This window comes from Vombatus ursinus, unplaced genomic scaffold, assembly GCF_900497805.2.
Source record: "Vombatus ursinus unplaced genomic scaffold, bare-nosed wombat genome assembly UNPS02015129.1, whole genome shotgun sequence".
NCBI lineage: Eukaryota > Metazoa > Chordata > Mammalia > Diprotodontia > Vombatidae > Vombatus > Vombatus ursinus.
The window spans coordinates 5,057,285-5,085,029 of NW_020954907.1; the positions used below are offsets into that span (position 1 = coordinate 5,057,285).

General features: G+C 48.4%; 1 protein-coding gene across 6 annotated transcripts in view; it reads left to right on the forward strand.

Annotated features, from left to right (window-relative positions):
* LDB3 (LIM domain binding 3) overlaps positions 1-27,745 on the forward strand; it is a 109,743-nt gene that overhangs the window by 25,653 nt on the left and 56,345 nt on the right. For 2 of the 6 annotated variants that reach the window (XM_027846344.1, XM_027846347.1), the window contains exons 2-5: positions 6,583-6,734; positions 13,880-13,955; positions 18,621-19,018; positions 27,510-27,713. In XM_027846344.1, the coding sequence (XP_027702145.1) occupies positions 6,583-6,734; positions 13,880-13,955; positions 18,621-19,018; positions 27,510-27,713 (830 nt within the window). Of the gene's footprint in view, positions 1-6,582; positions 6,735-13,879; positions 13,956-18,620; positions 19,019-25,328; positions 25,352-27,509; positions 27,714-27,745 lie in introns of all 6 variants that reach the window. The other 4 variants (XM_027846346.1, XM_027846349.1, XM_027846345.1 and 1 more) reach the window with 2 other exon arrangements.

Genomic DNA, 27,745 nt, shown 5'->3' on the forward strand with positions numbered 1-27,745 from the left:
CTAGGCAGGTGACACGGTATAGTGGAAGGATCCCCAGTTCTGGAGTCAAAGAGTTGTTGTTCAGTTGTGTCTGACCCTCCGTGACCCCCCCTTGGGGTTTTCTTGGTGGAGATACTGGAGAGGTTTGCCATTTCCTTCTTCAACTCGTTTTACAGATGAGGAAACTGAGGCAAACAGGGTGAAGTGACTTGTCTAGCATCACACAGCTAGTAAGTGTCTGAGGCCAGATTTTAATTCATAAAGAGGAGTCTTCCTGCCTCCAGGCCTGGCACTCTATCTGCTGCACCACCTAGCTGCCAAGTCAAAAGGACAATGGGTTCAAATCCCGGCTCTGACTCTTACCATGGAGGTGATCTTGGGCAAATCATTTAACCTCTCTGGGCCTGAGGAGATTGATCTAGAGAGCTTCTGCAGTCCTTTCTGGCTGTAGAACTAAGCTCCCCATATATCTACTAAAAAAAAATGGCTAGAAATGAGGTGTCATCTGATAACCTGATTTAGGCAAGAGGCCCGTGGGATGTTCAGAGGTAGGGCTGGGGATGATGGGGAGGCAGCCTCATCCCGGGGTGGGGAGAGGTAAAGTGGACAGGATGTGGGGTTATGGGGTGTGAGACCAGTAGAATGGGAGACAGGCCTTAGGGGTCTAACCATGACAGAGGCTAGTCATCTGAAAGGCTGGGAGTTATAAATATGAGAAGTTGTGAGGGTGGGAGGCCAAGAAGGGAAATCAAAGACTTAGCATTGGAAGACACCTCAAAGGTGGTCTAGTTCCAGCCCTACCCGTACCGTGAATCCTTTCTACAACATCCCTGACAAGTAGTCATCCATTCTTTCCTTGATGACCTCTAATGATGGGGAACTCACTACCCTCAAAGCCCAGGGTCCCATATTTGTGAGCTCTAGGCTCACTTGTCCTTCTGGAAATTCCCCCGAGGAAATTCTAACAGAAGATGAAAGGTCCCAAAAGAGAGAGATACCAAGATGGAGACAGAAACAGAGACAGTCAGGGAGTACAGAATCCTGATCACAGATTCATAGAGTCTCTGAATTAGAAGGTACTTCCAAAGTTACCTGGGTTAGTTCATATCTGAGCAGGAATTCCACCCCAACAAGTGAACATCCAGTATCTGCTTAAACATCTCCAATAATGGGGAACTCATTACCTCTCAAAAGCGTTCTTTTCATCATCAAATAGTAACAATTCTTAGGAAGTCCTTCCTTTTACTGACTAGAAACCTCCTTGGAACTTCCATCCATCCACCTCATTTTCCTCATCTGTAAAATGGGTATAAGAATAGTACCTAGCCCACAGGGCTGATGTGAGGATCAAAGGAGATAATATATGTAACAAGCTTTGTAAATCTTAACATGCTGTGTAAATGCTCGCTAATGTTATCATTCTATCACTAATCTTACTTAGGCCCATTGGGGCAAAGAAGAATAAATCTTAACTTAAGAATGGGAAACCAAAGGCCTAAATAAAGCACACCAGGTGGCTCTTAACTAAAAAATTGGCTCTGTGGCCCTCTGAATGTGTCAGAAATCTGATGTCGGGATGATCTCGGGTGTACACCCCAATGGGGGCTCTTTGGAAGGTAACCAACCATCTAGCTGGCCAGTGGACTAAGGAAAATGGAAACCAAATGGTCCCAAATATACTTTGGCAGTATGAGAGGGATATCACCTTCTCTCTACCACCCCGCCCCCCCCAGCTCTCCACAGTGGCCGATGCCTTTCAGGGCAGCCCAATCAGCAGCTGGCTTGCCATTAGCTGGATGATTCTCAAGTTTCCTGCCTGAACCCGGTCTCTTGTTTACTTAACAGAATCTGATTCTCCAAGTACCCACCCCTCCCATGCTAGACCCCTTGGTATAGCTATAGACCCCCTACTGTGGCTAACGCTAGCCTAGCTGCTTTATGTGCTCAGAGCTGGGGCTGGGGGGGCAGTTAGAGGTATCCCAAGGAGATTAGTACGTTCTTTTTTTTAACTCCTTTTTTGCACTTCATAGTATTTTATTCTTTCCAATTACACATAAAGATAGTTTTCAGCATTCGCTTTTGAGATCAGTGTATTCTTGACCCTCTTTGAGACGTGAAACTCAGGAATAAAAGTTGTATTTATACACAAGCCATCTCTACTAAGCAAAACGGCCAGTTTTTAATCCCTGCTCACTTCCCCTGTGGCTCACCAAGGTTGTGCTCTAGTAAGGGCAAACTCCCTCATATCAGAACCTCATTACAAACATGTCTGCAAAAGGAAACCTTCTGGGACAAACTGTATCTTACCACCAGCCCCCCACTCCCACCCCCGCTCCCTAACTTGTGATGGATGGATGACTTAGGATAACAAACAGGCTGGATGTGCCTCAGTGCCCCCCCCATCCCAGACTGCATTGGGACCTTGGATTCCCTAAAAAAAACCATCTCAACACCCCCATTGCAATGAGTGGGAGACTGAGGGCGAGACTGATGAAGTGGATCTCTCAGTTTAAGAAGTTAGGAACTGGAATCATGCGAAGGCAGTATAGTGTAAAGGAAGAGTACTTGAATTGGGCCAGGTTCAAATTTCAGTACTGTTCATTCATTCATTCATTCATTCATTCATTCATTCATTCATTCATTCATCTAGGCAGCGTGGCACAATCCAAAGAACACTGGATTTTAATCCGGAGGCCCTGGAATCAGATCCTGGCTCTACCCGTTAATACTGGGGGAGGGGAGGGGAGAGATTTTGGGACTGGGTCTTAGCAGTCACTTGACTTCTCCGTCTGACTATTCCTTCATGTATAAAGTGAGAGGGCAGACTAGATACCCTAATTTCTAAGGCCCATCCAGCAATAAGTCCCTGATCCCAAGCTCAGGGTTGGTTGTGGAGGGATGGAGAGGAGATGCGCTGTTGTAGGAAGCCTGCTGAATTTTGAGTCCGAGGACTCAGGTTCAACTCTTGACTCTGCATATGACTTTGGGGAAGTCACTTCCCCCTCTCTGGGCCTCAATTTCCTCATCTGTAAAATGAGGGGGTTAGAGTAGATGAACCAACTAGGTGGTGCATTGGATAGAGTGCCAGGCCTGGGGTCAACAAGTCTCCTCTTACTGAGTTCAAATCTGACCTCAGACACTTACTAGCTGTGTGACCCTGGGCAAGTCATTTAACTGTGTTTGCCTCATTTCCTCATCTGCAAAATGAGCTGTAGAAGGAAATGGCAAACCACTCCTCTATCCTTGCCAAAAAACCCCAAATGGGGTCACGAACGGTTGGACGTGACTGAAATGACTGAATTATAACAACAGAGCAGACCAGGGCTTATAACCTTCTTTTGCATCAGGGACCCCTCTGACAGTGTCTGGTGAAGCTTGTGGAAGCCTTCTCAGAATCAGGCTTTTGAAAGCGTGAAACCACATACACCGAACTCTAAAGGAAACCAAAGGTTAATGAAAAGATGATGTAATTTTTTCCCATCTAAGTTCACAGACCCCTTGAAATCTCTCCACAGACCCCTTGATCCCAGGTTAAGACCCCCTGGCCTAGATGGTCTCCAAGGTTCCTTGAAGCTGTATGGATCTTTTGAAACACGCTGGAAAATGTGGGTCTTTGAGCCCACACCTAGGCCAGCTCCTGCCCAGAAGCCCCTCTGGCTTGATCCCCGCCACCCTCCTCCTTTTCTCATTATCAGCAACTAAAGTCACCTCCCCCCTCCCATCCCTGCCCTCAGCAAAGTGGGAGGAGACCAGGAGACCACTCCTCCCATAACAGCCGCTTGGTTCTTCTGGGGGGTCTGCCAAAGGTCAGTACAAGGGAGATCCCTGACGAGCAGAGACAGGTGCCTGGCAGGGGGCAGGAGGAAGGCGCCAGGTTGCCGGCTGTGAGGGCCATGTTGGCATGACACTGAGGGGCTCAACTTTCCTGTTCTGTGTCTTCTCAGGCCTTCTTTGGGGAGGGCACCCGCACAGGGAGAGGAGGGACCGACAAACCTGGGGGGCCCCCTGTAAAGCCCAGTAGGGAACTCGATGCAGTAGTCTGGGTACGTGAAGAAGGCAGACAATGGACAGGAATGATAGCAGGAAGAATTAGAATTAGACATTCAGAAAAACTTCCAAGAGTGGGGTCCTCTATCTGGCATTCAAGGTTCTCCCTGATCTGGCACCATCCTCCACGGTATGCTGGTAAATGCTGAACAAGTGATCTCGGCATTATGAACATTTTTTCCCATCACTTTCTTCAATCTAGACAATCAACAAAATAATAAATCAAGTCCTGAGTTGTAGCATTTGCTGATTTCTGAGGTTTAGAGGTCCACACTGAAAATTTAATAATCAGCTCTCATGAGCCCATTGAAGCTTCTTCTGGCAGACCCCTGCTGCCCCCTTGCAGACTGATCTCCAATTCCTCACAGCCAAACCGGGTTCCAGCTGAACCGGGCATCTGTTTGCCACATCCTCCCTTTCCCCAGAATATGCCCTTTGCTCTCCCACCTCCACACCATTGCCTGTGCCTGCCAGGTGTTCCCTTCCCCTCTTCAGTGGCATTTCTACACATCCATTAAAATAGAACTCAGATGTTGCCCCTGCACAACGCCTTCTCTGTATGAAGAGGCCTTTGTCCTCTCGTGACTCACCCTGCTCTTCCTTTTGTCTCTTTCCCAATGAACTTCTCATAGAATGTAGGGATGGTGCCTCCTTTGAGCTTTGCTACAGTGCCCAGCACACAGTAGATCTAGAGTTGGAAGGAGACTTAGAGGTCATCTTCTTCAGCCTTCTCATTTTAAAGCTGAAGAAACTGAGGCGGGTTAGGCCACTTGACAAAGTCAAACTAACTTTAAGTGCCGAAGCTGGGATTCCATTCTGGGTCCTCTGGATCCAAATCCAGTGTTTTGTTTGACTGAATGAATGAACAAATGAGCAAATGAACGAAATGAATAAGCATTTATCGAGCACTTAGCATATAAGAGAAACCCTTTAAAGTCAAGGTCTTCATTCATCTGTACACTAGGCCGGGCTTCCCTGGTACAATGATCCTGGCAGAGCCTTGAAGCCTCAAGCTGAGGGTCTAGAACTTTGAAGCCCCCCATCTCCCCAACAGTGGTCCCTCTTTGAGACTTCCCTGGGCCTTAGCCCACGGGTGTGGCCCTGAGGGCAGGTGTGAAGGCCCAGGTGTTGCTACGAAAGAGTTGGATTTTGGCCAAGGTGAGGGTCAGGCAGAGAGCTTCTCCCTTCCCCACCATGAGTGCCCCGGGGAGCTCTAGGTCTGGCTTTCCTCTTCTCCTCCAGTCCTCCGGACCCTTTGGAAGGCTTGCTTGGGCTTTGGCCTTGGGCCTGGGGAGAGGGCTGGAGTCGGGTGTTTTATTGGCCTGGTCAATGGTGGGGATGAAAAGCCCGGGGGCTTTTCAGGAGCAGTGACAGCTTTGGGTCATGATGGCCCAGGGACAGGTGACGTAGCTAGAGGGACTTTATGGGCAGGGCCTCTGGGAACTGACCACCTCATCTAGAGATGGGGATTGATGGTTTGTCACACGTGGGCTGTCACCAGGGGGCTGGGCTTCCGAGGACAGGCCCCCAAAAGCCAGTATCTATGGAATCATAGAAACTTAGAGCTAGAATGCTTCTTAGAGATCGTAAGAAGACGCTAGCTGTGTGACCCTGGGCAAGTCACTTCACCTCTGGAATGCCTTAGTGTCCTCATCTGTAAAATGGGAATAATAATAGTACCTACCATCGAAGGTTGTTGTGGTGATCAAACGAGATCATATTTGTAAAGTTGTTTACAAACATTAAAGCATTATATAAAGTCATCATCATCATCATCATCATCATCATTATTATTATTTCTTTAATTGATGGTCTGGAGACCAGGCTCCCATTTCTAGCACTGCCTCTAATATGCTGTGTGGCTTTGGACAAATTATTTAACCTCTTTGGGGTTTAGCTTCCTCATCTATAAAATGAGAGGGTTAGATTAGATAATCTCCTAAAGATTTTGCCAGTTAGAAGTTCTATGATTGCACAGTCACTCCCTATGATGTCTGTCACCTTGGAGCCGGACTTTCGGAAGTTGGCATCCCATGGAATAACACTAGGGGACCAGATTAGAGGTGGGTGGGGTCAGGGGTGTGCTGGAACTGTCTCTTATTGATGGCTAAATTTTCAGTGTTAGCATTTACACCTCAGAAATCCTCAAATGCTACAAATCAGGGCTGGACTTATTGTTGTATCTATTGTCTAGATTTAAGAAAGTGATGGAGAAAGTGTTAATAATTCTGATTAAAAGTGAGGAGAAAAAGTTGCCCTCCTGAGAGCTGGTCGTTAAACATTTACCAGTACCCGCCTGCTGAGGGAAGGAGGCCTGGACACAGCTCCACTTCTGTCTTCCCAAAGTATCACAGACCTCTGGACTTGAAGCATACATCCAGGTTCTCAGGCCGGTTGAACGCAGCCTTGGTTATCTCTCCACCCCCTGTAGCCCTGATTCTCCTCCCCAGCCCATCTGGTGAAGAATGCCAGCCCCTTGGTTCTTTCTGGACCATCCATCCCATGGCCATGGCCACCAAGACCCCTCTAAACTTTGCCCTCTTTCTGTTCCCCCAGATCACTCCTGGCAGCAAGGCAGCCCAGTCTCAGCTCAGCCAGGGGGACCTTGTGGTAGCGATTGATGGCGTGAACACAGACACCATGACCCACCTGGAGGCCCAGAACAAGATCAAGTCAGCCAACTACAACCTGAGCCTCACCCTGCAGAAGTAAGTCGTAGTCTGCTCTGGGGGCCAGGCCGGGGCCTGGGCGTGGGGAGGGGGACCTCAGAGGTTTGACAGCATCTGGGCTGAGGACCTGTCCTGGGCCAATCCCCTCATTTTACAGATGAGGAAACTGAGGCCCAGAGGACTTTAGAAATTTGTTCAAGATCACACTGAGGCTGTATCTGAACCCAAGTCTGTCTCCAAAGCTAGTGTTCTTTTTCACTGTACCCTCCTTACTCTGGTTATACGGACAGGGTAGAAAAGACCTGTGATTTTAAGGGCCTGGGCTGAGGAAATCCCCTCTTCCGGTGGATGGTGTGCCCTCTGTGCCCTCATGTTCTTAGAGAGCTGACAACCGCACTGAGGGGGCACAGAGCTGCCCACCTCAGACGGTTTGGGACAGTGGAGGGAGAGGCAGCCCCCAAAGCAGGAAGGCCGCTAATTCTAAGTGACAATAATCACAACAATGCTGTCCCGTTATCTGCACCTATCAGCTCCTTCCCTAGCTGTCTGTCTGCTCTGACACCAGCTCACACCCACACTGTCTGCCTCCCAGGATAGAAGGCCTTGCAGGAGCATAGGTCACAGAGGTGGCGAGAGGCCCAGATCCTGCCACATCGTGGCCACTGGCACCCCCGGGCAGCCAGTAGGCCCTAAAAAAGGGAGGACATACCCAAAGCAGGCCAGGCGGGGCCGGAGCCCTGAACCTCAGGGAAAGCAGATAGAATTCTGGGCCAGCCCAAGTCATAGCCCACAGATGAACCCCAACCCAGAGGCTGCGGCAGGGGTCCCCAGGCAGGGGGTCAGCCTAGCGAAGGCCCAGGAAACAGGACAAGCGACAGCGGGAGGCCTCAGGGAGGGTGGTTTGTCAGGGACAGACACCACTCAAGATAACATTCTTTTCTGGCAGTGCCGAGGTGGCTCCTGGTGTCTTTACTGTTATTTTCCACTTGTGTGGGCTTGGAAAGTGTGAGGTGTCCGCCCCCTCCCCACCAGCCCCCTCCTGGCCTTACACAAACTACCTCCAGAAACTTCCCGTGGGTCCCCATGAGATCCCAGTGAGAAGATTCTGTGCCTGAGATCTCTAGCCTGTTCCTGAGCAGCAGAGACAGCCTCCAGAAGCAGACCTGCCTCAAAAATACCCAGAGGCCCAGGCACAGGGTCAGAGGAAGTTTGATGACATCCGTCTCTCTTCCCAAGTCATTTTCCTCTTCGATTCTAATTCCCAATCCCCAGTCCCTGTAAAGAAATTCTCTTACTGGTACATCAAGAAAAGCACTGAATTTTGAGGCAGAGGACCTGAATTAAATCCTGACTCTGCTACTTACTACTACCTGTACAACCTTGAGCAAATCACTTCTCTGGGCTTCAGTTGCCTCGTCCGTAAAATGAGGGAGTTGGATTAAGTGAACCCTAAACTCTGTTCAGCTATAGATACTATGAATTTAGGCAGAAAGAATATGGTATCAATCAGTAAAAAAGCATTTATTGTATCTAGTGTGCTTAGTACCTGGCACATAGTAGGTGCCTGGCACGTAGTAGGTGTTTAATGAATGTTTATTGACTGATTCTGTGTGAGAGCTTGCCCTCAAGGGGGTTGGTGGTGAGGTGGGGGGAGAGACAACATACCCACCCACAAATATGTATGCAAGTACAAAACAGAACATAGGTGACTCTGCTTTGGATTCTCTCTCTGATGGCCTCGTACCACCCAGATGGGGCAGGGATGGCGGCCCCTCTCTGTTCCTTTGCTGCAGTCACTCCCTGGTTTTGAGGATGTGCGCCTCTTCTGAGTTCACTGTGGTCATTGCTTCTTCCCTCCTTCCCCATACACACATCAGGGCACACTGGGCCAAAGCAAAGGCTGGGGATCTCTTTTATTATGTAAAATAGTCATCAAGTAACTAAGGGGAAAATAAAATAAGACAAAACAGATGAAATGATGCCTAGAACTTATGATACAGGGGAGACTTTGTAGGACAATGAAAAGAGACCTGGCATCAGAGGACCTGGGTTCAAATTCTGCCTCTGATGCACCCTACCTGTGTGACCTTGAGCAAGTCATTGAACCTCCATGGGTCTCAATTTTCTTTGCCACAAAATGAGGGGGCTGAATCAGATGGCCTCTGGTCCGTGCCTCCCAGCTCTAGATCCATAATGCAAGACAGATAGATTCATTCAGAGAAGTAGTCAGCTAGGTGGTACAGTGGTTAGCACACTGGACCTGGAGTCAGGGAGACTTGAGTTCCTATCTGGCCTCAGAGACTCACTAACTGTATGAACCTGGGCAAGTCACTTAACCTTTGTCTGCCTCAGTTTCCCCAACTGTAAAATTGGGATAATAACAGCACCTATTTCACAGGGTTGGTGTGAGGATCCAATGAGATGCTTGTAAAGTGTTTTGTAAACTTTAATGTGCTATATAAATGCCAGTTACTACGGCTGCTGCTACTAGTACAATTACTACTACCACTAAGCAGACAGACAGAACACAATCATCTAACATAGTTTGTCATAAAGAAAGAAGCCTCGACATGTTGTACAAATTGAGGTCATGCATACTCTGAGAATGGTGTCTATAAGGTGGGGATGGGAAATCCAAAAGAGGACAAGGGTTCCACAGGGGACGGGAGATTTCTAATCAATTTAATTCAATTGGACAAATATTTACAAAGTATTTCTAGGCATTCCAGGAGCTGTGCTTGGCGAGGAGTAGCATCAAACACTTCTAGACAAAGCTTACCCAGTAACAGGGGATCATTCCTGCACACCAGTATCCTACATACACATAAATCAATAGGGCACAGAGTACAACGTGAAAGGGGGAAAGAAGAGATCTAGTCGGAGTTCTGTAAGAAATTCTGGGATCATTTCATGCTGGGTTTGACCCAAATCCAGATCCCATCTCTGCTTACTTGTGGGGCATTGGACAGGTGACTTCACCTTTCCAGGCCAGTTTCCTTTGCTATTAAAGGAAGGGCGCAGGGTAGCCTGAATGATCTCTCAGGTTCCTTCCACCGCTTATGATCCTATGATCTTCCAAAAGACATGCTTTTGACAGCCACCAGGGCAAGAGGCCTGGATGTGGTCTGGGAAGGATTCATGCCTCTGGGAGTGTGAGAAGGAGGGATTTGCTCTATTCAAAATGCTGATGGGAGACAGCTCTGGGCTTCCCTTGGGAAGACCCACCTGGCACGGTCGGGCTTCTCCCTCTGTCGGCTGTGGCTCAGAGCTCTTCCCTGTGGCTAGAGAACTGGGTGAGTCGAACAATGTATTCATTCATCGTTTCTTCCCCCTAGACTAGGAAAGCTTCCTCAAGGCTAACGTGGCATCCTGGCTGTGGCACACCAGAGAGGAGCTTTCTAGTTGAAAACACATTTCCCCCAGACCTCCCACAGCGTCCCACACATCCTGGCCTGGCTGAGTCTGGACTGTTGCTCTAACAGAGGCCTGGATACTGGCCCCAGACCCATCCCAAGCAAGGCTGGCAATGATGGACCCCTCCGGAGATAAAAGCACCAGAGGTACCGGCCTAGGTTGGCACTAGCCTCCAAGCCTCCAAGCCTCCAAGCCAGCTGTTTTTACAGCCCAGCACCGCCTCAGCCCCTTTGGATTCCTTACCACCACGAGCTATCCCTGGGTCTCTGAGAGGTAGTGCCCATTTCTTACAGGCAGAGACTTCTCATTGGGACATAGAAGTCTTTGAAATAGTAGAAAAAAAGCACTCCGTTGTTTCCATAACCTCCTTCTTGAGCACAGCACAAAGCCCCCCAGACTTCACCCCACTTCATTTCTGACCATTCTGGGAAGAGGGAATGGTGTCTTCAGTTTCTGCCTCTCAGGATGCTCAGAGAGGTCAGGGAAGTTGCCCAGGGTCACACAGCAAGCCAATGGAGGTCCATGGAAGTACAGCCTTCTTGAGAGAGTGCCAGTCTGGCAACGGTTCCCGCAGCAGTGACTGGTTAAGCTGCTTTTTGTATTGTAAGACGACCCAGCTGCTTTCTTGTTGAACTGAGCATGTCTCCCCCTAAGGAGCAGACATGGAGCCTAAAGGAATTATGCCTACGACCTCAAGACTCCTAAAGTCTGTCGCCAAAGAGGCCTCAGTGACCCAGATCAGTAGGCACCCAGGTCAAGTTCCACTTAACCATTGGCAAACCCAGTTCCCAGCTTGGGCAAAGCTACATGTTGAGACTCTGGAATGGAAACAGTTCCTGGGAAGGTCACAACTAAATCTAGGGGAGGAATGAATCTTATGGCCTATTTGTTCTTGTTCAATCGTTTCAGTCATGTCTGACTCTCCGTGACCCCCATTTGGGGGGTTTCTTGGCAAAGATAATGGAGTGGTTTGCCCATTCTTAACTCATTTTACAGATGAGGAAACTGAGGCAAACAGGGTTAAGTGACTTGCCCAGGGTCACAGAGCTAGGAAGCATCTGAGGTCAGATTTGAACTCATGAAGATGAGTCTTCTTGACTCCAGACCTGATGCTCTGTGCACTATGGCACCCCCCAGCTTCCCATATTTATTCCTACTCTACCCTTACTCTTCAGTCCCAGTAAAGTCAAACATTCTGGATATCTGGTCAGATGGCAGACCTCTCAGACTAATGGAAGGGCCCTCAGAGGTCATCTGGTCCACCCATTGTAGACCAAGAGTTCCCTCCACATCTCCTGACAAGGAGTCACCCAGCCCCTTCACAACAACCTCCAATGGGGGTGGGTGGGGGGAGAGCTTCTTTTGTCCATGGATAGCACTTACAGCATATATGGCCTTAGCTGGGGCTCTATTTTTCCTCGCTCTTGAGAAGGCCTCTCTCCATTGGCACTGCCAGGCAGACCAGATCAGCAGAACGAGGGCCTTCAGGCAACCCTGGAGTCCTGCACGACAGGGAAAATCAGGTCCCATTGACAGAGAGGGCCCATCTGCTCTGCTACTCTGAACCCTTGGCCTTAGAAATAGGGGACCCTGGGTCATCCAAGGACACTCAGGTAGTTATGAAGATTTTCAGGTAGACTTGAAAGCTTGTCTCCCCTGATATCATCTAGGCTGACATGCAGATACACTCCTCCTTATCCAAGGTCACACAAGTTACAAAACCAGGATTCACACTTAGGTCCTTCATTGTACTCAAAATAAATGGAATGAGTCCTAGATCTGGAGTCAGAAAGACTGGCGTTTTAATCTCACTAATTCTGTGACTGTAGGCCAGCTCATCTTTGAGTTCATCTCAGTTTCCTTATCTGCACAATGGGGATAATAACACCTGTAGGGCCTACCTGACAGAGCTCCTTTGGGATGTCAGCAAAGTTCTTTACAAATCTTAAAATGCTCTATAGATGTCAGTTCTTATTAGCAGGATGAAGTTAATAGGAGCTCCTGTCCAAGGTGAACAGGATACAGAGTCAGGAAGCCAAGCAGACACTTGGTCAGTACCCTTTGATGCGGTTGACCAAGGGAAGCAGATGAGACAAGCCTCCACGGCCAGCATTCCTTCTTTCACATAGGAAGGAAAACCTGAGATTATTCAGGGGCAGAGAAAGGGAGAGGCCAGTCAGGGGACCCAGAGTTCATATTCTATCTCCTTCACAACAGGGCATTTTATTCCTTTTAGTGAGTGTACTGCCCCCCAAAATATGGTCTTCTTTTCATCTTGAAATGAATCTCCAACTGCTACACTCTGTCACCGTGCCCTGTCTCTACAACAGGTCAAACTGACCCACTCATCTATCCTGAAACTCCAACCCTACTGGCCCTCTTTGTAACGACATGGTCTGATCTGAGAAATTCCCACCTCCTCGTTTTCTCCCTAAACTTCATAACAACAGCAGTAACAACAACAACAATAAGGCCAGGAGTTAGACCTGGAATCTCCCAGATGAGAACACTCCCTCTACCAATGCACATATTGGCATTCTCCCTTTAATTTATAATTTTAGACAGTTGCCTAGAACAATGGTGTCCAACTGAAAAATAAATGGGGCCACTACCCATATATAAGGGTCCCTTTTAGTTCACACATTGACTTAGAAAGCCACATGTTAATGTTATCCGTTCTATTGTATTTTTATTAACTATTTCACAATTATATTTTAATCTGGTTGAGACAACACTCCCATGGGGCTCCATGTTTGAGACCTTTGGCCTAGAGCACTAAGAAGCTATGGCTAACCTAGAGTCACATGGCTGGTACATGTCAGAAGTTAGACTTAAGCTTTCCCTCTCCAAGGCTGATTGCATACTACAACTTTTCTTCCCTAATATTATTATTGTTCTTGTTAGTAAGAATAGTAACAATAGTGATAACTAACATTAACGTGACGTTAACATCCTTTGAGTTTCTGGGCTCAGAGCTTAGCCATTCAGGTCCTACCTTAGGATCAAGATCTGAGTGTCATGGACACGTCAACTTTCTTTGTCTGTAGATAGTCATTGGCACCGTGGAGTGCAAGACTTCTAGAGGCCCCCAAATCCCTCCCCCTGCCTCTGAACCTTCCTCATCTCACGCTAGGGGTAAGAGAAGAGACAGCAGTCTTTAATAAAGGCCAGGGGAGCCTCCCCTTGGTCCCAGACCTCACTCTTACCTACAGATTTCTGGTGAAAACTGGGCCAGAAAGCTTGGTCACAAAGAGGAGAGGAGAAGATATACCTCCTTCCCTTCTTTGTGAAGGTGGAGGACTATGGGTGGTGAATGCTGCCTATGCCATCAGAATTCTCTTGCTATATTGCCTAGTTTTGCTGAAACATTTTTCCTTTTTTTCCTTCTTTTTTATAAGGAATGGTTCTCCCCTAAGGGGAGGTGCAAGAAGAGGGACACATTTGGAAATGAAGTTGGTATAAAACAGATGAACTTAACAAAAATGTAATTAAATTTAAAGAGAACTGGGGAGACACATTTTTGGACATGGATGATGTGGGAATTTGTTTTGCTGGAGTAAGGGTTTTGTTTTTCTTTTTTTCTTTCGAATTAAAGAGGGGTCAGGAGTGAGAAAGTAAATGAATATTAATTAAAAAAAGCAAAGCAAAGCAAAGCGCTGGGCCAGAGTGTTCTGGGGAGGCGGGGGTCCATGGAAGTACAGCCGTGCAGAGCCCAAAGCTCTGCACGGAAGAATGATTCCCATTGTAACTTCGTTTCTGGTTTTCCCTAGGTCAAAGCGCCCCATTTCCATCTCCACCTCAGCTCCTCGGATTGATTCTCCAATGCCGGTGATCCCCCATCAGAAGGTATGTGACATTTGACTTCGTGCCCCTTCCTCCTTCCCTCCTTCCTGCATCAAAGTCCTTGCCTCTGTTTTATCTGCCTTCTGAGGATAAGGACCAGAATCTAATGGGGTGAGAAAAAAGGGGGAAGGATACTTGAGACACAAGTGAATCAGGGTACAACTGATGGCAAGGTTTAGCCAGGGGTGGGGAACCTTTGGCCTCAAGGCCACATGCAGCCTTCTAGGTCCTTGGGTGTGGCCTTTAGACTGAGTCTGTGCAGTTTGGATTCAGTCAAAGGGCTGCACTTGAGGACCTAGAGGGCTGCATGTGGCCTTGAGGTCACAGGTTCCCTACCCCTGGTTTAGCTTGTTGGACCCCAAAAGAAAATGTAGATGGGAGCTGTTTTAACCCCAAGAACAAACAAGTCTAACCTCATTCACCCCTCTCCCCACCCAGATCCCGGATAAGCCAGGAAGGGCCCCACTGATGCCCACCCAGGCATTCCCAGGTGGCCTAGTCCAGAAATAGAAGGAGGAGATATTCTGGACTTCTATGGGGAGTTGGTACAAATGCGCTTATAGGACATTAAGAGATAAAGATGAGGAGATCAGACCAGGAAATGGGTCTGGCTAGGGACAGGGCTTCTCCTGCCTGCCCCAGATAGGGCCTCTCTCTAAAATGTCTGACCATTTCCCATTGTGACTCCAGGCCTTTCTTGGGTGGCATTCATAATACCCTGAGCTGCCCCTCTTCACCTGATACAGTTGGGCTTCTGCCAGAGTTGGGGACCTAGAGATGGGCTTTGGGTGTTCTCTCCCCCCAGAGAAGAGGAGGCCTAGGTTGCCCTGGCCCTAAGAGGGCATGGCTGCCCAGGCCGTAGTACTATCCCCTCGGCTTCCTGGTTGTGATGTGTGTGTTGGAGAAATGGGCATGCAGGCTGCTTGAGCAGATAAGGAAGCAGCGGTATGGGCCTGAGGAGACGGCCACCAGCCCTGCCTCACCTCCACTACGGTGCTTCCTCTGTCTCATCTCAAGCAGCAGAGCTACCTTGGCATTTCAAAGGTTCAGGGTCTGGTTGGTGGGGAAAAGGGCCTGGAGAAGGGATTGGGTGGGGCTGGGACTCCCGCTCCTAGTCCACAGGGAAGGAGCCCAGGCTCCACGCTGGGAGATTGCTCTCTAGGGAGTCTGTGCGGGTGGACCAGTACTCTCTTCTCTTGTTACCCATAACGTGGTCGTTGAGAGAAGGGTGGGAAGGGCATGGGGCCCTGCAGAGGAGGGTTCTAAGGATGCTGAAGGAGTTTTGGACAATGTAGTAAGTAAGCAAGGGCCAGGTCTGTTCCCTGTACTACAGCTCCTTCTTCCCAATTGATCAGGATTTCCAAGCTGGAAGAGCCTTCTGCAGATCAGGAAAATAAAGCCTAGAACCTGAGTCCAGTCAGAACCTTCTCTGTTCAGCTGGGCCTTCTCCTGCCCAGGCAGAATTCTCCAGCACTCCTGGTCCCCAGTTTCACTCCAACCTTAGCTTGACCATCTATAAAATAAGGCAGGTTGGGAGAGGCAGTGTGGTCAAGTAGGCAGAACACTGGACTTGGAGTCAGGAGATCTGAGTTTGAATCCAGGCTCAAGCTGAAGACCCAGGAACTTGGAGCAATGAACGAAGGGTTGGACTATAGCATCGGGGAGACCTGAGTTCAAATCCACTTATGAGCTGAGACCCAGGGCAAGTCACTTAGTCTCTCTTTGCCTTAGTTTCCCATCTATAAAATGAGGAGATTGTATTTGATGACCTCTAAGGTTCCTTCCACCTCTAAAACTATGATTCTATTACTTCATTTCATTGGGCCTCTGTATCTTCATAATTAAAATGTAGCTGTGGACTAAATAATAAATCATATTTGTCTATCATTTAACGTTTGCAAAATGTTCCATCAAAACAACTCTTGTAAAAATATTATTACCCCCATTGTTCAGATGAGGAAACTGAGGCTCTGATGGTTTAAATGACTTTGTCCTTGATCACACACCCACAATCGTTAAGTATTCATGGTGGAACTCAAAGTCAGCTTTCAGGCCTGAGGCTTCACCCATTAGACCTCACTGTCTCTGAATGCTCTCAGAAGTACCTTTTAGTTCTGGCATTCTGTAATTAGAAGAACCTGAAAGCCCCCCAATTCTAAAAGCAGAGGCCCCCAACACTATAATAAATTCCTGTAGCTTAGCCCCAACAAAAGATGGGGAAAATGCAGCTTTCACCTGGCCAGGTGACCTGCAGGGCAGGATGGAAAGTCTGGGATGGGACTTTGAAACTCCTGACCTTGTTTGCCTTGTGGAAAGTGGGGAAGGAGGCCCAAAGACGCAGTTGGGGCGCCCTCTGCAGGCCACACTAAGTGACTCAGGCTCTGAAACCTGGGTTTTACGAAGGGAAGGGACAGAAAGTGAGAACTTGTGGGCATCCGGGCTTGGGTGCAACTTGGGAGGAACTAGCCAAAACCAGCCAAAGAGAGAATAACTAAGGACAGGGGTGGGGAACCTGCCACCTCAAGGCCACAGGTAGCCTTCTAGGTCCTTGGGTGTGGCCTTTTGACTGAGTTCAAGTTTTACAGAACAAATCCTTTTATGAAGGGGATTTGTTCTGTGAAGTTTGAATTCAGTCAAAGGGCCGCACTTGAGGACCTAGAGGACCACAAGTGGCCTCGAGGCCTCAGGTTCCCCACTCCTGGCTAAGAGTTCCAGAAGTCAGAAGCAGAGAGTAGGTGGGACTTGGGATGAGTCTTGACAGAGAGATAGAAATTGACATTTCCCCATCTGGAAACTAGGAGGACAGAAATTCTCCCAGTAAATCCTCAGGGCTGGGGCATAGTTAGGGCTCCTTTCAAATACTAGGCTTTAGGGTTCTGCTGACCTTTGCCCTTTTAAACTACACTAAGCTCAAACTCAAGACCTGCTGTAGCCCAAGCCCCCCACTGCAGGATGCCCAAGCAGGAGCTGGGGGAGTAAAGAAGGCCTGACCCGATCACAGCCGCACCGGGCTCACTGCCATGAAATTTCAGACTGATAATACTAGCTAATAATAGCTAGTATTCATGTAGTGCCTACTATGTTCCAGTTGCTAAGTGTTTTACAATTATTATCTCATCTGATCCCTGGGAGGTAGGTGCTGTTACGATTTCCACTTCACAGATGAGGAAACTGAGGCAAACAGAGGCTAAGTGGCTTGCCCAGGGTCACAAAACAGCTAATCAGTGTATGAACTCAGGTCTTTCACTCTCCAGGCCCAGCACTCTATCCACTGGCTGCCCCAGAGCTATGTCCAGTTGACTAGAGAGACTCAAGAGCAGAATATCCCATGAGGCTACGTCAGTTAGCCAGAATTTGGTCATCTGCTCTTCCCTCTGGGGACCCTCCCTTCAAATAGCTCATGAGCTCATGACAAACCTATTGTGGCTTGAACTCTGCTGAGATTTCAAGACCAGACCAATGAATGGGCAGAGAACCAAGTAGCCCAGTTGCAAACCGGGTGCCTTGAAAGGACCTTTTTCTAGCTCTGTAATTATGAGTTCTTTGACCTAAGGCAAAAAAAGTTTGTGGGAGAAGGGCGCAGCATCATCCATGGTAATCTGACTGTGGGTATAGTAAAGCCAGGAGCGAGGATGGCCCCTTACCCCAAGGGCATCAGGGCATCTTTGGTAGGCGCATGCCATAGGGTTACAAAAGGGAGATGGTATCGGGAGAGGGGTACCATGGTAATGGGATTCAGGGGTAGTGGCCTTGGGACTGCTGGTTGATGTTGCAGAATGGACCTTACAGGGATGGTGGTCTTTAGGGGAGCAAGTATGTTCAACCCCACCTCCGTGTTGAACCCTTGGATCAAAGCTGTGTTTGCTAGTCACTTCTCTGCCTTATTTTGCCCTTATTCTTAAGCAGATATTCCCTCCCTAGGTGCCAGAGCACAGAACTGCTGTCCTTGTTTGGTGGGGTCACAACTTCCCTAAGTGCCCTGGAGGGAAATGTCCCCTGGAAATCTGATGTAGGCCGTCTAGCCTGCTGCTGGCCTCTTGGTCTGTGAAGCATGGCTGGAGTGCTTGGCAGCTACATGAGAAATCCCAGCAAACCCTGCCTTTGACATTTACTCCCTGTGTGGCCTTAGACAAATCTCTTAGTCTCCCTGGGCCTCATTTTCCTAATCTGTATAATGATAGTATTGCACTAATTGGCCTCTAAAGTCCCTTCTGTAGCCAGATCTACTAGGAGGATCCCACTATGGACAACTTACTCTCCCTCCTTGACCCCCACCCTTGGATCCTTAGGCATGGGCTTAGCTGCGCTTGATTTTTCCAAAAGTATTTCCTTGCTTCTTTATTCAGGTGCAAACCATCTCTCAGAGGATGTGAGGAGACACCCTGATTACCAGTCTGTGGGGGCTGGAGACAGGCAACATCCCACAAACAGCTTTTCTCTTCCAGGTTTTCCCTTGCTAAGGGGATAAAACGTGAAAGCCACAAGCCTAAACAAGGGGTCTGAGCACTGAGAGTGGGAGAGCAGCTGGGCTGTATACCACTATCCCTTATGTTACAGATGGCCACATTCATACTGGAGGAATGCTTGTGTCTCTCTGATTGCTCTTTTTTTCTCTGCCCCCCCCACCCCGTGCCCCTGCCCCCTTGCATGGTGGCTCCCTTGTTCCAGGACTCTGCTTCGGAGATGAATGGCAACTTGGCAGCTTTAAGCTCTATCCCCAGCGCCAAGGTGGGCCCCCCCACCCCAGGGGTGACCAATGGAACAGGCCTGGGGACTCTCAGCACCCAGGAGGTCCGCCAGACCTTTAGCTCCTCCTCCCAGGCCACCATCATCTCCTCCCACCTGGTGACCTCGGAGCTTTCACCCCCGAGAGGGAGCCAAGGGTCGAAGGCAAATCCAGAGGCAATCTCTGACAGCCTGAGCCCCAAGGTGCAAGTGAGTTCCGGGCAACAAAGACAGTACAACAACCCCATTGGCCTGTACTCGGCAGAAACGCTGAGGGAGATGGCTGAGATGTATCAGCTCAGCCTCAGAGGGAAGGCTCCGGGTACAGAAGCTCCAAGAGGGTAGGTAACCCAGCACATACTCTGCTCTCCACCTGTTCAGTGACACCACCAGCCACACTACTGCTTATCCCTAACCACACAAGGCAGCTCTGGGTCCTTGGTGCTCTGGCTAGCTCCTGCTGTATTGACTGTGAGGGTTAAGCGCTTTTTAACTCATCCAGGCCAATGGCATTCAAATCAAACCAAGTGAAGAGGTGTTTACCAATGCCTACTACCAGCATGGTGCAGTGGATAGAAGGCTAGTCTTGGAATCAGGAGGGCCTGGATCAAGTCCTGCCTTTCATAGACACCAGTTGTGTGACCGTGGCCGTGTCACTTGCCTTCTCCATATCCCCATACATTACGGATGAGTTGCTACATCAGCAATTCCCATTACCAATAAAACCTGAGTCCCTTAAATCCCACCTCTGACACATATTGACTGTGTGACCTTAGACAAGCTCCCAACCTCAAAAGTGCTCTAGGCCAGAGGTATCAAACTTGTGAGCAACCTGAACCAGATTAAAATGTAATTGGGAAACATTTAACACAATAAATAAAAATACAGCACAACATAGATGATTTAACCTGTGATTTTCTAAGACAATATGCAGCCCAGAAATCCTTTTCTATTTGAGTTTAACGTCTCTGCTTTAGGCAAGTTCCCAAGTTTGTAAATTGCAAAGATGATGCTACTGACCTTCTCTGATAGGAGTGGCTTCCTCATCTGGGGAAATTCCCAGGTCTAGTCTCTACCCCTATGCCTAGCTATTGTATATACCAGCTGGACAAGGGACAACCTCTCAGTGCTCCAGACAACTCTCTACCTGCATTGGGAGAGGGAGTTGATCACGGAGAACTCCCTAGACCAATGTCTAGTTAAAATTTAAAAAATAAAATACAAACAAGGGAGAGTACCCTTCTGAGAAAAAATATAATCCAAAAGAGTAAACATAATACCAGGCCAACTCAAGCAAGGGTTCATGAGAAGAGTTAGGAAGGAACTCTCAGCTTAACCACAGTCCAAAGCAAAGTCAGCCCAGAGTGGGTCAAAGGAAAATGTAGTAAAGGGAGCTAACCTGGGCCTCAGTGAAAGGAATCATCTAGGGCTCTGCCTGGACTCAGGGTAGCTCAGCTTAGGGGTACATATAGCTTCCCCAGCTCCTTGCTCTCCTGTAGCAGGCAATGCTCTAGGCCCTCGGTGCATTAGCGAAAAAGGGGAAGGACAGAGGAAAACACTTTTGGCTGGGGAAATGTCACAAGTCAAAACAGGCATAAGCATGAATATGACATATGTAGGGAACCGTGAAGAGAGGGACCTGGCTAGAGTGGAGGGCTCCTGTTGGGGTGTTGTGGGACATAAATCCAGAAAGGGAAGTTGGGGACGAGTTTTGGATGATAGGCAAAGGAGTTCTGCCTTAGCCTGACAAATTATCCCTTTTCCAAAAGCAACAGATTTGACCAAAGAAGTGGTGAAATACCAGTGTATACTGAAGAGGAAGGCTCAGATACATATCCTTAAGCCAGAAGGGGAAGCATGGTGGGTAATGTCTGGAGGAGAGGCAGCATGGGATAGTGGATAGGACACTGAACTTAGAATGAGGAAAACCTGAGTTCAAAACCCTGGGCAAGGCATCTAGCCTCTTGATGCCTCAATTTCCTCATGTGTAAAATGAGGGGGCTGGACTCATTGGTCTCTAAGGTCTCTTCTAACTCTGAATCTATGATCCCTATGAGGGACAGATGAGTTATATTGTACTAGAAGTAAACTAGAGCCCACCTGGCCAGAAGGAGGAATTGGATGATGAGTTGGGGCTTTGGTTATTTGAATGTTGACTCCTGTTTTTTTTTTTTTTCTCTGCTAAAAGACTCTCAAAGACTCTTAGCTGAGATGGCTTTCATCTCTTGCCAATCAGTCAGTCAACAAGTACTTATTAAATGCTCCCTATGTGCCAAGCACCATGCTAAGTGCCGGGGCTACAAAGACAGGCAAAAACATGGTGCTTAGGTTATGCCTTGGTGTTTACATCGTATTTCTTTCCGGCTTTTCAGCTTCTAGAGAGGAGCTGAAGAGAGAAGAGCAGGCAAAGTAGTAAGCTTGAGAGACTGGATTTGAACCCAGAGCCTGTGCTTTTTTCCACTGAAAGTAATTTGTGAGTAGGGATTGTTTCATTCCTTGTAACCCTGGCCTAGGCTAAAGCTGTGAATTGAGAGAAGGGATGAGAAGCTATGGTGCTTGCAGAGCTGATGGTGGTCTGATGGATTACTGAAAGACCTCCTCTTCCCCTCTAGGGATTGGCTGGTTGGGTAGTGCCTAAGGGAACAACAGCATTCAAGTCAGATTTTCCATGGCCTTTGGCCCAAGGGTATGTGCGAAGGGTTTTTGGTGTGCAAATTTGGGGGTTGATCTATACTTTGGAGTTAGATTACTCTGATATTTGAATATGCTGGAACATTATGGGATTCACCACTTTTGAAATTCTTTCTTTTGCGGAAGGAGTCAATAAATAGCAAAGCAAATAATTACCAGGGAATGGTGGCAGCCTCCTTTCTCACAACTCCATTCAAAGACACATCCACACATTCACCATGGGTAGATTTGGCGGGGAACTAGGGATGGTAGAATGGCAAGCCTATAAGGCCAGGTGGGCAGGTACCTCGTCATGGGGATGCTGCGATGATAGAGTGGGAGATCTTTGTGACTAGGGATTATTTCATCTATAGTATAGTAACCCCAGCCCTAGCACATAGTGTTTAATAACTGTTCGTTGATTGATTGGTTATTGGGAATGGGGAATATCTTGGGGTAGAAAATTCCTTTGGGGTCCATGAGAGAGCTCATTCTACAGGTTCAGATTCATCAACCAACAAGCATTGTTGACAAGGCAATGAAGATACAGGTAACAGATAAAACATTTCCAACTCACAAGGAGCTTACATGGGGAAAGCGCCATCTTTGGAGCCGGAAGTTAAAGGATTGCATCCTACCAGTGATGTGTCTGACCTGGGTGACCCCAGGCAAGACATTTACCCTTCCTAGGCTTCAGAATGAGTAACTGCTTCTCATTTCTACAGTTATGGAATCTTGCAGGTGACTAAGAAATTGGTGTAAACGTGTTAGTGCTGACCTAGCCTTGAGCCTGACGCTGGTGATTCAGGTGATGGGGGAGTCACACTGAGGTGGTACGAATAGCAAGGTGTCCTCTCCAATGCTCCAGAAACCTGCTTGACTATTTCGGGGTGATAGGACCAGAGGAGGGGAGCCATATGTACAGGCTGAGGCTCTAGCTGTGGGGAAGGGGCTTTGTTGCCTTCTTTGGCAGCCAAAGTGCTGACCAAGTGTTTCCTGGATCGGATGCTCTATGCCCAGCACATGCCTAAAATGGAAAAGGGGCCATAGCTCCTTCCTAAAATATCTCAGCTTGAGGATATTTTGGTCTCATCCAGGGTTCAGAGGGCAGATGGAATTTTCTTGACTCAGAGTGTCTGGGGACATATTAGGGGATCGGAGCCAGGGAGGGGATGGAACCACAGGGTTCGGCTCCCTGGTGATCAGATATCAAACAGAGCTGCCGATGTGATATCAGCACCTGGGCCAAGGAAACTAGGTGGGACCTTGATTAGCAGTCACATTCCAAACAGCATGGATGGGCAGCTAGCCTTATCAGGCAGGACTGGCTCGCTACACACAAAGGCTCAAGGCTTCAGCAAAACTAGGAAGGCACCAGTGTTTCTTATTAAAATACCCTCTTTGCCATTCTTCATTTCCTGCCCCCTCCATGTTGCCCTCATCCTTCTTAATTATTGCTAAATTAATTGATCCTGAGATGATGGAGTGACTTAGCCCTCCCAGGGAGGTTTGTACCATGAAAAAGGAGTCCAGAATGGATGATAATGAATTACGAAGGATAAATCAAAGAAGGCAGCTTTGATTTAGTGGAAAGAGACTATTTCCCCTCTTGGGACCTCAACTTTCTCGTTTGTAAAATAGGTGGTAGTATGATACAAGTAGAAAGGGCTCTGATTTTGGAATCAGAGACTCTGGGTTCAAATCTCATCTCTGATGCTCTCTACCTTTGCTCCCGTGGCCTCATTGTCCTCTTCTGTAAAATGAAACAGAGTTGAATGCAATGGCCTCTGGGGGCCCTTCCAGCTCCAGATCTAAGAGCCTCTGGCCTTTGATCTACCTTGGCAGGTAGTGAGCTCCCCCTTGCTAGCAGAACTCAAGCAAAAGTTGCATGAATACTGGTGGAGAGTGTGGCAGAAGCTTCTGGAAGGGCTTGAACTCAATGACCTCGGTCTGAGGAGCTTATCCCCCCACCCCTCCCCACTCTATGATTCTAATCTAAGTAACAGTGACGTGTGGGTGAAGGAGACATTTTAAGACAACCTCCAGATTGTACCATGGGCCAGCTCTGCTCTGACCAGGAACTGCTACCCTCTTCAACCAAGTCTCTCTCTGTCCCTCTCTTTCTCTCTTTCTCTCTCTCTCTCTCTCTCTCTCTCTCTCTCTCTCTCTGTCTCTCTCTCTCCTATCCTAGCTCATTGTCCCCATTGCCAAAATAGGAATGCAAGAAACATCCATGGATGCTGGACAGAGGAGGCCTTACAAGCCCCTTCCCCAAGTCTTTCCCCCCTTCCCTAGCTTTAAGATTCATCCCCATCCTAGCCCCCTCCCAGTCATGGCCATCTGATGACAGTAAGGAGTGGAAAGAGTACTGGATTTGAAGCCAGAGGACCTGGGTTCAAATCTCACTTCAGCTCCTCAGCACCTGTGTGATCCTGAAGTTACAGTGTCTCTAGGCCTCAGTTTTCTTACCTGTAAGGTGGAAAGGTAGGACTAGCTGATCTGCAAAGTTCTTCTGGCTCTCAGTCCTCTCCACATAGAAAGATTCTTCCCAGGTCAGAGAGGGACCTCGGTCATTGTGTGACCACAGGTAGCAGAGGAGGGGGAGAGGAGAGAGCCAAGCTTACCTGAGAAGACACACTCAATGCATCCCTTGGGTTTCCGGAGGGAACTAACATGTCCTCCAGGTGATAGACTTTGAAAAGTCAGTTCCTCAGTTGGAATCTCAAACTGTGGCTCTGAGTGGGTCCTGCCCCACAGAGCGCCTCAAACCCAAGGTGGGGGGAGGGGATGTGAGGGGAGGGGAAGCGGGAGGAGGGGAGGCAGCTCTTGGGGGATTAGCGGGCCCCCCTGGCTAGTGGCCAACCACATTTATTGGCCCAGAGGCCTCTAGGTCTGAGGGGTGAGGTTAGTGAGGTAGAGACAGTGCTGTCTCCCAGTCCTATTGTGTGCCCGGCCACTGTTTGGGGAGGAAAGACAGTGATGCTGGGAGGGAGGGGGGTGGGGGCCTCCTCCGGGATACAGGAGAGGACCAAGAAGCCCACTGTATGCTAACTTCCCATTTTAACTCATTATTCTTGTTAAACAGGTGCTAGGCCCAGCTGTTTCTACCTCCTAACTGAATGTGGGTGCTGGTGCCTTAGGGAAAAACCTAGCCATCCTTGCCCTAGTTAGGGTTCTGTACCTGGGGTCAAATCCCAGCTCTTATCACCTCTATGGCAAAGGCCTAGTCACTCAACTTCTCAGAAACTCAGTTTCCTCACCTAGAAAGTGGGCCTCATATTTGTCATACCAACCTCACAGGGCTGTTGGGAGGAAAAACATCTAATGAGATAATGTCTGTAAAGAGTGATGTAAACTAAATGCTATAGAAATGTCAGTGGTCTATAGCTCCCATGCCTTCCTCTGAGATCCTCCCTGGATGCTCAGGTTGGGGAACCTCCCTGGCTGAAACATCTCTGGGAGGGCCTTCTAAAGGTCTTATAGGTATGCGGATGGGGTAGAGGTGGGGTATTTGATCTATTTAGGTACATATTAAATAGACCAAGCAAATATTCCTTCCCCTCACCTTATGACCCTGGGCCCAGTGGAGGCCTGTGAGAGCTGGTCTAGGTTCCTTGCCAGCCACACCCCCCTCCAAACCCCAGCCCAGAGTTGTTGATTCTTCTTTGTCCAAGGGACTGGGCGATAGGGCTTTCTCTAGGGATAAGCGGGGCAGGACTGGCTGAAGAGGGAGAAATGAAGACTCTGCCTTCATACGTCACAATGTCTCCAGCCCCTGGACCAATTTTCCATCAACGCTCAGGAATGAAACCTGAGGGTCTAGTATCAGCAAGGGCCCAGAATCATGCTTGGCCTCTGGGCCTCATTCTGAAGTTCACTGGGGTTTTTGGACGCGGTCTCTCTCTATCACAGCAATCATGCCACATTTGACTTAGACCCTACTCTGATTTCTCTGTTTCTTTTGTCTGTTCTTTTTCCCAGGTTATAGTCAACTCTCCTGCCAAGTTAGTATCGAATTGAAGAGTGTGTATATGAAAGCATGTGTATATGTGGGTCTGTGCACGTGAAAACCTATGTACATACATCGGTGGTATTTGCATGTCTCTATGGGACAGAATTGTACAAGAATATGTACCCATGTGTGGGCAAACATGCATTAGGTATAGATGTGTTTGTGCAACTGTGTGTGTACTGCATACACAGTACAGGTACACAAATAGACACACACACGTGTATATGTGTACTTACATGGAAACACACATATCCTTGTATGCATATATGCCACAACCTATCCATACACACGTACATATTCTCAATTATATATTTATAGACACAATCACATAATGTGTACATTTCTGTTTACTCACATAGACATATATACACCACACAAATAGATATGCACTCACTCTCACATATGCATATACATATGATTTACATTTAAAGTATTCATAGGCTCTCATGCATACACACACACACACACATGTACCATGTACTTTTTAAACACAGGCATATATGCCTTCATACACACACACACACACATTCCCATTCACTCTCCTGTATACACATATACATATCCTTAGATGCGTGTGAATATGTTTCTAAGTGTGATAGGAAAGGTGTGAGTTACAATGTTCTGTGTGGAGTAGGAGGGTGGCTCGCATGGGACTGTGTTTCTTGCCGTGTTTCTGCCATGCCCAGCTGGCTTCAGGAGTGGGTTGTTGTCCATATCACTGACCATGTCATTGGCTATCTTTGTTGGGTCCCTATTCCCTCTTTCCAAAGGGGCTCCATCTTCCCTTAGCCCCTCACCTAAATTTCCTCTTCTCAGAGACAGGCCTTCTTTCTTCTGGCTTCTTGAAGTCAGAGCAGCTCACTCGTTCAGAAATCCCGTCCCTTTCATGGATTCTTGGCCAAGTTGTTCTGCATTTATCCAAATGTCTGCCTCCCACAGAGTCAGCTATCCCCAGGCACATGGCTTTCAAACATCAGGGTCTGGGCTCCTGGGGGAGAAGCTCTGGGTACAAGCCACCCTTATGGAGCACATAGGTCATCCCTAGCCCACAAACCAGGGAGCCACACTGGGTCTTCTGGAGAGTAAAAACCAGGGGGATCTGGCCTTTGGGAAAATGGGGCTGGACTCAGATGCTTGCTGCCTGCTACATGAACAGGGGCTTTGCTCTGATCTGCACGGAGGGTCCCTGCCAGAGAAACAAGAAGGATCCCCAGAAGGAGCCAAGAGAAATACAACAAACCCCCTGAAGTTTGTGGCTGAACTATTGCGCCGTCAAGAGACTCTCAGATGGCAGAGAATGCTGAGGGACTGAAGATCAGGGCCACTCCCACTGAGGAGAGTGGAACCCCCATTTCTCCAATGCAGGACATGGCAGGGATGCTCTTTGCTTCAGGCCTTGGATGGCATGGATTGGGCTGAGTCTGTCTGCTCTTCTGTCTGTCTGTCTGTCTGTCTGTCAGCACACAAGGGGTCCTTGTTCTCTTCCTCATTCTGCCCCGTCCCTGATGCCAGGTCTGTGCAAAATGAGATATCTGACAGAGCCTTACGGACATAGGAATTCTATAGGCACCCCCAGCTTCCCTGGGCTTATCCCATGAGGCTGCCCAGTTCATTCTAGGGCAATGAGGGAGGCCCCTGGGAGTTGATGGCTTTCCAGGCTTCCTTTCACTGGAATCAAGCTAAGAAGTCCTGTGGCAGCCAAGACAATCACCTTTTTCCTAGGCAAGTCTAACCCCAAGGCAGAGCCAACTCAATACAATTCAATTCACAAGCATTTATTAAATGCCTACTGTGTTTCAGGCACCATGGCAGGAGCTGGATGTACATTCTGTTAAGATGCCCTCTCTTTGCTGGTGAGAAGTTGGGCAGCCTCTCCCCTCCCCCCTTCCTTAGTCTGGCCCCACTCTATGATCAAGTCTAGTTAGTTGACCCATTCCCACTTAGTCCAGGTGCCTTTGCTTTGTAAGATATCTCTTGTCAGCTGGCTCATGACCCTTTCTTTGATTTTCTATCTAATGCTAGATCCTCTGTCCTTCCTTGTTTTCTTATTTCCTCCTTCCTTCCTTCTTTGCCTCCTGTTCTCTGCCCACCTCCCACCCCCTTCGTCACTCCCTATCCCCATGTTCTCTCCTCCCTTCTCCTACCCCCAGTGCGGACTACCAGGAACGCTTCAATCCCAATGCCTTGAAGGACTCTGCCCTGTCAACCCACAAGCCCATCGAGGTGAAGGGGCTTGGGGGCAAGGCCACCATCATCCATGCCCAGTACAACACGCCCATCAGCATGTACTCACAGGATGCCATCATGGATGCCATCGCTGGCCAGGCCCAAGCTCAGGGCAGTGAGTTCAGCGGGTAAGATCCTGACCCCCAGGTTGTGCCTGTGC